Source organism: Acanthisitta chloris, unplaced genomic scaffold, assembly GCF_000695815.1.
Source record: "Acanthisitta chloris isolate BGI_N310 unplaced genomic scaffold, ASM69581v1 scaffold5685, whole genome shotgun sequence".
Taxonomy (NCBI): Eukaryota; Metazoa; Chordata; class Aves; order Passeriformes; family Acanthisittidae; genus Acanthisitta; species Acanthisitta chloris.
The window spans coordinates 57591-68635 of record NW_008674274.1 but is presented as its reverse complement, the minus strand read 5'-3'; the positions used below and the strand labels follow the sequence as shown (position 1 = coordinate 68635).

General features: G+C 44.1%; 1 protein-coding gene across 1 annotated transcript in view; it reads right to left on the bottom strand.

The window, feature by feature from the left end:
• TENM4 (teneurin transmembrane protein 4) overlaps window positions 1–11045 on the bottom strand; it is a gene marked incomplete at both ends in the record, with an annotated part of 73977 nt that overhangs the window by 6615 nt on the left and 56317 nt on the right. The window contains 2 exons of the mRNA XM_009075277.1: window positions 963–1259; window positions 9847–10082. Coding sequence (XP_009073525.1) covers window positions 963–1259; window positions 9847–10082 — 533 coding nt within the window. The remainder of the gene's footprint in view (window positions 1–962; window positions 1260–9846; window positions 10083–11045) is intronic.

Below are 11045 nucleotides of genomic sequence, written 5' to 3'. Positions count from 1 at the left end.
GGAATGGGTCAGAGAAAGAAGCTGTCAATGCAGCAAGGAAGGTCTAGGCTCAGAACGCTCAGTTGTTCAAATCAATACCCAGTAGCTGACTGTCTACCCAAATTCCCCATGCCAATAGTTTTTACAGACTAAATAAATAAAATTGGTAGAGCTTCTTGAAAATGTATCCCCCAACATATTCCAATGCCAAATTAATTCATTGTATCACCCTATCTTTTATATCCTCTTACTCCAAACTTCTGCCTGCATGCTTATTTGTTCTGGGATTTTTTTTTGCATATAACTAAGTTTCCCTTTTTAAAAGATACTATGGTTTCCTGAAACTGTTAAGTACTGTACAGATAGGCACTACACAAAAATCAGGAATTAAATATTCCAACACCAGGTATATCGCATATAGATCTACAGGTCACTGGGCAGTGTAATGATAAATGGTACTACCCAGAAGAAGTAAGTTCCATGCCAATCTACGCAGCGCAGACTCCAGAGAACACTGCAAAGTGTGCTACAACAGTGTGGCTGGATTCATGCCTCATACCTTTTAATTACACGTATTTATAATGGGCCACTTGAAGAAGGCAGGATGTCAGACGGTATGGGCTGTTTTCACATGAAAAAACCTACTGGAAATTCCTACTGTTCACTGTGCTGACTTTACCTGAATATATTTTATATTGCACTTAACGAAGGAAGATCATGCTTAAAAAATCACATGCCAAAGCTTCAGAGCATTAAGACACACCCTCAGCATGACTGGGAAGAAACTTCTCAGACAGTTTTCAAGTTCTCTGTAGTGGTCTGGCATCAAAGTCACTATGTGCACCTTAGTGCAGGCAGAAAAGGAGTATTGGACCATAAGGACCAGAAATCAGCTGATGTGAAGGCGTGCAGCTGTAGTGATGTCAAAGGAGTAAAGACCATGTGATTCAAGTGCACCATCTCTGAGGTAAGAGGTTTCTTACCTTCTCCAAGTAAGTGTAGCTCCATGATTTGCCATCAGCAAAGATCCTGGATGTAATTCTGCCAGACTGATCATACTCCATCCTTTCTGACATTGTGCCCCTCTGAATCCCTGCAATGTGTCCTCCTGGGGAATAGGTGACATTGACCCCGTTCAGTCTGCTGCTGGGTGACCAGAGACTGGGCCTCCCTGCTTGGTCATAGAGGATGCGGAGCGTGAACTTGCGGTGGTCATCATAGATTTTTTCTGTCCTTGTCACACGATCAAAGTCAAGGGACAGCAGGTTTCTGTTGTGAACCTACAAGAAAGACATGGAGAATTAGGAATCTGGAAACAGTTTAAGTTAGAAAGACTAGCCTTATTTCACCAAAACTCTCTTTACACCACCCTGGAGAGTATCCAGCTGTTCATTGCCTCTGGATGAGAGAAAATTTTAAAAGCAGAGAGTTGTCCTAACATTGCTTCTGTTGACTTCAGTAAGGAAAAAAGCAGAATAATGGTACTTTTGACACATCATCATAGTGAAGGAATATTGCCCATATCTCAAATGTAGGCTTAAGACTGCTAAGCAGCAGACGTGACCTACAGAACATAGATGATTGGCAACTTGTCGCAAGGAGAATTTGCAAGATACTCTGCTTATTAAACCTAGAATATATAGTCTTTTGCTTTCATACAAATCAAAACACAACACTTGTAGAAAAGAGATGGATGCTGTGTTGGCATAATGGAAAACAGGATTTTTCTGAGTTTACTGAATATCCTGCAGGCATTGGAGGTTAAGTCTTTACCCTGAGATGAAATATGGAGTGCTTGACCACTGTAGACATTACACAGAGCAGGAACTTTACTGTGAGAACTGGCATTTTAACTTAATTGTCCTGAGGTTATTCAGAGTGGCATAATTATACTCCTGTTACCTCCAGTGCCTCTGCATTTCCAAAGATCAAAGGTAACTACTTCAAAGGTAAGAGCAGGAATACATTTTGATTCAGGGATTGCAGTGCACAGCAATACAAAAAGGAGCTGGGAATACAACTCATGTTTAGCTGTGTGTAGAAGGAGACTTATAAAGCCATGCCACCACCACAGCAAAGTACTGAGCAAGGATAAAAACCAGCATTCCCAGTAAGAGCTTGCCAGTGAAGACAGCTCTTTCTTCATCCCACCATTTCCAAACCTCTTTCAGCTGGTGAACCTCTCTTTCCTAGAAAAGCGCAGATTCTTCTTGGACTGATGTCAAACTACAAAGAGCTTACTTGGTTTTCACTTCCCTTTGTAGCCCTTCAGTTGCAGTCAATAAAGCAGAATTGGCTGTTTGCTATGAGGTCTTCAGATCAAGTTAAAAACACTGTCTTATCCTGCTCTAGGTAAAGCTAGTGCTCCTGACTTGAAGTGTTAAAAAATATGTGTGGATATGGCACTTGAGGACATGGTTTAGTGGTGAATATGGTGGTGACACCATTTTTATTGGACTTGATGGGCTTTGCATGGTTGGACTTGATCTTAGAGGTCTTTCCCAACTTTAACAAGCTATGATTCTATAATTCTATGACCTGATCGCTGTTCTCAGTCCTGCTCCAGCTTTGATCTTGGCCATTGCTTTAGGATGTATGATTGAATTCCTACTATATTTTTAGGGATGTGATAGTATCTAAGAGCTAAAATGTGAGAGATAGTGTGAGGACAAGTCAACAGAAAAGAAATTCCTCAGCCCTGGAAGAGCAGGAGAGGGAAAGGCAGGATTACTGCCATGACTTTCTGTTCCAAGGACAGATGTCTATGCTGAAACCTAGAGATTAGGGACACCAGAGAGTCAAAATTCAAAAGAAGGTATCTCAGGAGCTGGGGAGAAAAGGAATTGATGCCATGATAAAAGTATGAAGATAATGTAAGAGAGGAGACAAGTGCAACAACTAATTTAAACTTATATATAACAATTATAAAAGGCGAGAATGACTTGAGGAAAGAAACACTGTGGAAAGGTAGACAATGCTCCAATTAAAAATATGTGAAATAGAATGTCAAAGCATAGAATCATCAAGGTTGGAGGAGACCTCTAAGATCATCAAGTCCAACCATTCGCCTGTCACTCTCCTGGAGCCCCTAAACCATGTCCTCCAGCATCAGATTCAGATGCCTCTTAAACAGTTCCAGGGATGGTGACTCCACCCCTCCCTGGGCAATCTATTCCAGTGCCTGACCACCCTAGCAGGGAAGAAAATTTTCCTAACATGTAATCTGAATGTCCCCTGTCTCATCTTATGACCGTTCCTTCTAGTCCTCTCCCTGCAGGCATGGCAGAAGAGACCAGCCCCATCTCTCTACAATGCCATTTCAGGTACTTTTAGAGAGTGATGACGTCACCCCTGAGCTGCCTGTTCTGAAGGCTAAACAAACACAATTCCCTCAGCTGTTCCTCATATGACATTCTCCAGACCTTTTATGAGCCTCATTGCCCTTCACTGGACTCACTCCAGCACCTCAGTGTCCTTTTTAAATTGAGGGGCCCAAAACTGAACACAGTACTTGAGGTGTGGCCTCACCAATGCTGAGTACAGGGGGATGATCACTTCCCTAGTCCTGCTGGCCACACTGTTCTTGATACAGGCCAAGATACCATTGGCCTTCTTGGCCACCTGTGCACACTGTTGGCTCATATTGAGCTGCTCTCCACCAACACTCCCAAGTCCCTTTCTGATGGACAACACTGGAGCCACTCCTTCAGCCTGTAGCCCTGCATGGGGTTGTTGTGTCCCAAGTGCAGGACCCAGCACTTTGCCTTACTGAACATCCTGTAGTTGTAGTTGTCCTCAGCCCACTGATCAAGCTGGCCCAGGTCCTCTCTGTGGAGCTTTCCTACCCTCAGGCAGATTGACACTTCCTCCCATCTGAGTGTCATCTGCAAATTTACTGAGGGTGCAGTCAATCCCCATGTCCAGATCATCAATAAAGATGTTAAATAGGACCAGCCCCAACACTGAGCCATAGGGAACACCACTAGGGACTGGCTGCCAATTGGATTGAGCTCTCTGGGCTCGGCCATCCAGCCAGTTTTTTTACCCATTGAAGAGTCCACTCATCCAAGCCACAAGCAGTCAATTTTTCTAGAAGCAAGGCTCTGAGAGAGTGTCAAATGCCTTACTGAAATCCAGATAGATCATATCCACAGCCTTCCCTTCATTCGCTAAGTGGTTCACTTTGTCATAGAAGGTGATCAGGTTGGTCAAGCAGGACCTTCCCTTCATAAATCCATGTTGCTTGGACTTGATCCCCTGGTCGCCCTGCATGTGCCGTATGATCACTCAGGATGATCTTCTCCATGACCTTGCCTGGGACTGAGGTTAGGCTTACAGGCCTGTAGTTCCCTGGATTCCCCTTCCGACCCTTCTTATAGAGGGGTATCGCTTTTGCCAATTTCCAGTCAAAGAGAACTTCTCCAGTTATCCAGGACTGCTGGTAGATGACTGCAAGTGTTTTAGCAAGTTCTTTCGACAGTTCCTTCATTACCTTGGGGTGGACTTGTGAGTATCCAATTAGCATAGCAAGTCATTAACCCTCTCCTCCTGGATCACAGGGGCTTTGCTTATCTCCTGATCACCAATTTCCAGCTCTTGGAGTGGGTATCCTGAGGACAACCAGTCTTGATATTAAAGACAGAGGTAAAGAAGGCATTGAATGCATCTGTCTTCTCCTTATCACCTGTCACTACACTACCCTCTGCATTTATCAACTGATGGGCACCCTCCTTGACCCTTCTTTTGTTACCAATGTATTTATAAAAATTTTTTTTTTTTCCTTGACTCTAAGAGCTAAACAAGTTCCAGCTGGGCTTTGGCCCTCCTAATCTTTGCCCTACATGACCTCTCAGCATCCTTATAGTTTTCCCAACTTGCCTGACCCTCCTTCCAGACATGATACATTCTCTTTTTTCCCCCCAAGCTCCAGCCTAAGTTCTCTGTTTAATCAGGCTGGTCTTTTTCCTTGATGACTCGACTTCCTACACATAGGGACAGTCTGCAAGCAGCCAACAGCCAAATGTAACAGGGAAGCCAGAAAGTAAAAATGGATCAAAATGCTAAGTACAGGTGCACATGTGTACCCAAGACCAATTTGGCATCTTGCTGGTGCTTGCTGCTATGTAGAGAGAAATAGCACTGGCAAAATCAGGCTGGTCTTTTTCCTTGATGACTCGACTTCCTACACATAGGGACAGTCTGCAAGCAGCCAACAGCCAAATGTAACAGGGAAGCCAGAAAGTAAAAATGGATCAAAATGCTAAGTACAGGTGCACATGTGTACCCAAGACCAATTTGGCATCTTGCTGGTGCTTGCTGCTATGTAGAGAGAAATAGCACTGGCAACTTAAAACAAGGATTTTTTAGCACCTCTGCTATCTATCTGCCATCTATTCACAGAGCGACTCCAGTCTGGCAGCTGCAGCTTCTGCTCCTGGTCTCTGCCCAGAAAGCTGGAAGGAGCTATTCCAGGGCCGGGACAGTAACCTGGGCTGTAGGAGGCCTTCCTGATCTGTATGTTAGCAGTAGTTCCATCCACTGGGCAAGAAGGAGCATAAAGCAGGTCCCTGGATAGTCCTTAAGCTCAGTCCAAATCTCTGTATCTCATTACTGGTGCCCTAAGTTGTTCCACCCTCCCCATGCTCTGGCAAATAGTGTCTGCAGGACTAGTTGGAACCAGTATCCCTTTTAATATTTTTAAATGATTTGTTTTCTCCTGCTCTCTCGCTGTAATGTCTCTTATATCAGAGAAGTGTTGCAGTGCCAACAGTCACTCCTCAAAGTGATGGACAAAGTGAACCCAACCCTGCCAGGAGTCTCTGGGCAGGGCCTAAATCTTTTTCATCCTTGTTCAAGGGGATGCCTTGTATAGAAGTGAATTTTCTGCAGAAGAACTGACAGGGCTGCAGGCTTCAGTCCAATAACTGTGTTTTATGGTCAGCAGATAAATAAGGTGCCATCCTACATGCTGAAGATCTTACCCTGGAATGGAGTCTGAAAAACTCCTGCAAAAAGATTTCACCCCTCAGAGCATTTGACAAGGCTTGTGATCAACACAGGATGAAGACAGGGTAAACTTAAATCTACACGTCACAGTGGATTTGACATCCCCTCTATAATGTGTAAGAGATTAAATTTAACCCCAAACTCATGTTCCACGGTACTGTATTCAATCCCTTAACTTGCTATGGAAAAGCAAGAGCATGAACACACCACCATTTCTGAATTCTCCAATGCTTCCTATGGCCCTCCTTTAGCTTCAATGATAATTAAACAACATGCATTGATCTCCTTGGTGTGCACAGAAGAGCACAGAAAAGGGAGAAATCTCATGAAAATGTTCTGGCAACCTTCAGCAGAGGAGGGCAAAAAATGCTTTTGCAAAGAGAACTCCAGGAGCCAAGAGCATCCATGTGCTAAATGGCTGCCTACAAAGCAATTTCCCTGGTGATTAGGTCAAACTGTTGGGGTGGCCATATCTGGATCTCAACATCTTGCAGAAATTGTGGAGATCATACTGGACTGTCCTTATTAGTCAACTCACCAGGAAAGGTTAGCATCATATCCATCTCCAGTCACATTGGCTCTGGGGACTGTCTAGAACACTAGGTCTCGATGCCACCATCAATGTGCTGCCAAGGTCTTGGGAAAAACAAAGTGACTTACCACAGAGGTTACCATGGTTAAATAAATAAAAGAGCTGAGTTAGCAGCTCTGTCTCTTTTGGCTGTTCTATTTGCTCCACTGTCAGAGATTATTTTACATCCTTCTTTATTGAAAAGCTCAAGTTTGTTTAATAAAAAAAAAAAAAGGGAAGGAGTCCTGTTCCTTGGAGCAGAGTTTACCTAATGCTCTCACTGCAGATAAAGTCTGTGTTGCTATTGGCCAGTGATGGCTGGAAATTGTAGCCAGCCAACTTGCAGAGATATCTCATTGCTAAAGCATCACAACTTTCCATGGGGGTGTGGGATAGAAAGGAAAGGGGCTGCTTTAACATATTTGTGCTGCTTTACAGCTGCCTGGCCAGGTGCAGAGCCAGGTTAGCATTGGTGGGACTGGAAAAAAGGCAACAGGGCTGGCCCCTTTCCCTTCATCCATGCAGAAGTCCCTGCCCTATGCCTGCATGAAGAAACGTGTATTGTATTATTTCCTAGGGAAGGTCAAGGATGCAGCTGTGAAACTGGCCTCATCATGCTGAGAGCTGTTCAAGCTCAGGGCAACAGACTGTCAGTCCCCAAGGACACCATGCAACCATGGGAGGAAGAGGCACAACTCATTAAAAGTGGATCCATGTGATGGTGGCAGAAAGAATCGCTCTTTTACAGTGCCAAGTCCTGTTCTCCTCACTTCAAAGGCTTCATGGAATGATCCTGCAGCCTCTTTGGGACGTTCTTTTCCCATGGAGCACCATGTCTTTGCTGCTGTCTCATGCAAGCAGCAGGGTAAGAGGAGAGGGAAAGTAGTAATTTACTCATATATAGCAAAAAATTATAACATTTCCCAAAATGAACAAAAACATGTTGAACTTAACTTCCCTAAGTTTCTCCCTTGCCAGGGAAAGCAGCAATTACTGGTGTGAGGGAAGAGGAGAACGTGACACAGAGAATATGTTAAATGTCACACAATCCCCAGAGAGGCAATTAGCACCTTGCAGGTTTTTTGAATTAGGGGTACAGATGCTGCCATGCAGGTACAGACAGCCAGCTGAAAGCATCTTGTACATCCTCAGCTACTTTGAACCCCTGAACAGAGTCATAACTGAGTCCTTCACCCAAGATGCACTTCTGCTTCACTAGAAGGGCCCCAATAGGCTCAAAATGTGAATAAATGTTGGCAGATTTATAGAGATACAAGTAACCAGCCTGAAAACTAATTTTGCAAGTGTTTTTCCAACTGTAGTAAAATATAAAACAAAGACACATTATGTGTTTGAATCTACTGTGAAAATTTTGGAAGATAACACTGACAAGGGCAGCTGAGCTGAGCTGTGGCTAAATGAGTAGGAGCTGCTTTGAACACCAAATAGCTGTGACACAGCTGCAGACTTCAGAAGGCCCAGAAGGCCCAGAGGGCCCTCTCCTTTCAGAAAAAGACCTGTCTGATAATTTCGTTGGTTATTAAAATAAAATAAAAGCCCCATGACAAACCAAACAAAGAGGGTGATGCCAACTGATCTGCAGCTATAGAGCAGTTCACACTGAAGGAGCAGCTTCAGCTTTCACTACTGGTTGCAGTTTTTCTCCTGATAACAAAATACGAGGCAATCGATTCAAGGGGAAAAGAACAGAGGTTGAGGTGGGGAGAGTGAAGAGAAATACTTGACAAGTTTGAGCAAGGAGAGATGGGAGAAATCACACCAAGGTGGAAGGGGTCACGCAGCAGGAAATAGGGAGAGGTGAAGTCTGGGAAACACATATCCTGGAAACAGAGCATTGATATTTACTGCAACGCTCAAGTGTGAATAAATAGCTCCAGTCTGTTTGCTGTGGTGGCATTACACAGCACTAAGTATTTTTCTCAGAGGATCTGAATTTGCCAGGTGCTGAGCAGCTTCCCAGGAACTACTCATCAGCCCATGACTCTGAGACTACCAAGGTACAGGGTGAGTGCACAGGACTTGCTATTACAAATTCCCAGCCTTGCCAGCAGTTAGCAGATGAATTACAGGCTTACTGGGCAAGATCTTTAAACAGCCCTGACAAGTATGAGGTGCATTGTGCAGAACAATGTTTTCAAAACACATCAGTCTCAAGCATGGAACAGTTCAAACACTCCTGGAGGAGAGAGTACTGTCAGGTTGGAGCTGTTTGTAATACTTCAGGGAACGATGGCCATTGTGGTGCAATGCTTTGAGAACTCTTCAACAGGTTCAACAGATTTGCAAATTTCAGGAACGTAGAGATTTTTCTGAGGTTGGCCAGTGAACAGTAATCAGAGAATATCTGAACCACAGAATCACAGACTCATTAAGGCTGGAAAAGACCTTTGAGGTCATTGAGTCCAGCCTATGACCCAACACCACCATGTCAACTAGAGACCATGGCACTAAGTGCCATGTTCAGTCTTTCCTTTATTAAATGATTTGGGTTGAAAGGTACCTTAAAGATCACCTATTTCCAATCCCCTGCCATGGGCAGGGGCACCTTCCACTAGACCAGATTGCTCCAAGCAACCAAGCTATCCAACCTGGCCTTGAACACTTCCAGGGATGGGGGATCCACATCATCTCTGGGAAACCTATTCCAGTGCCTCAACACCCTCATAGTAAAGAATTTCTTCCTAATTTCTAATATAAATCTTCCCTCTTTCAGTTTGAAGCCATTTCCATGTCTTATGACTTCCCAACATTGTCAAAAGTTCATCTCCAGCTTTCTTGGAGCCCATTTAGGTACTGGAAGGTGCTCTAAGTTCTCCCTGAAGCCTTCTCTTCTCCAGGCTGTCCTGATATGCTTAGAAAGCTTTCAGTGCTCTGCTCTTTTACTGCCAGCAACACAGGTAGAAAACACCTATACTAATTGGTGCAGTATTTTATAGTTATGACTGTCCCTTGCTTGCTCAAACAGCCTGAGACAATGATTAAACTTGTAGTGTCTGGTGGGAGTTCATGCTCTGCTGGTGATGCAGAGGACTTGTAGGGAGATCAGGAGTACTACCTGCAATGGCCAAGAGAACATCAGCACATCAGGAGACATAAGGATATATTCCAGTTGTAAAGGTTGTGCCACTGAGGATGAACAGCCAGTTCTCTGTCCTGCAGCTTCATCCCTATTGCAGACAATACAAGTCAGACCCATCCCTTTCTGCCATAAGACTAGGAACTGATGAAATAGGAAGTGGAGGCCAAAACTGCTCATGGTTCTCACTTACCCTCAGCCGACGCCCAAAGACGGTGACCTGCCCTCTTGCTTGCTCTTTCCTCTGCCTCCACTCCACGAGATTGAGCCCGTTGTCAATGGGCAGGGTGACATTCCTCTTCCCCACTGTGGGGTTGACGGTGCCAGCCAGCAGATGTGGCTCAGTTTGCAGGGCCACCTCCATGCCATTAGCGAGCATCAGTCTGAGAGAGCCATCAGCACCAATGTAATAGCTGTTTCGGACTTGGTCTGAAGACAGAAAAGAGATCTTTGCTTTGGTGATACATCTCCAGCTTTTCATTTACTCCCTCACCCAAACTGCATCAGCATTTCTGATGGTTGTAACCAAATGCACTCTGTTACTCACCTGTCTCACAGTGAGCAAAACATTGGTTTCATTGGGGAAAGTAAAGATGGACAATGTCTCTTTCATTCTGATGAGGTTCGGCACCCCAAGTCTTACACAGGTTAAAAAAGGCAGCAGTGAAAAAGCCATCTAATACCTTAGCAAAGGACATGGGTTCAAACCTCTTCCTCTAGGCTAAAACACTGGGTGGTGAGATATTTGTTTTAAATTACAGTCCAACTGAAAACTTTACATGTTTTTTTATCCTAAAGATCCCAATTTCACAACAATATATGAAAAAGTGGGGCCACCTACTTTCTTCAGCTTATTCACCATCTCACAAGTGACAGGAAATTGCACACTGAGTTAATGCTAACCAGTTCCCCAAACAACCACCAAACCCCTTCCCTTGGGAAAGCTTTCAGGAGGCAACCAAAGTCCTCATGTTTGGAAAGAAAGCAGAGGCATTAAGCTCCCACATGTCTCCATACATCTGGCCTCCACTAGCTCTTGAAAGATCAGTAGGTTTTGAGACCAGTATTTGGGAGTTGAGGAATGGAAGAGAAGAATAATATCTCTTCCACATCCTTCAGGAATCAGGGAGGCTGAAAGCTCATCCTTTGAATCTCCAGCTGGCATTTGTCTAGGAGCTCATGAAGGGTAAGAAAGCATGAGCCTTGCTCAGTGCAGAACGGATTTACAAGCATATTATACAAAGACTACTTTATCTGAAGCTCCTCAGAAGCTTGAAAATAATACCATTTCTGTCTCCAAGGCTGCCATAAATTCCTAATTGTGAATAAAAACACCCATTAAAAATTCACGTAAATTGTTTTTCCATTCTGAGGCAAGTTGGGTTTTGTTCA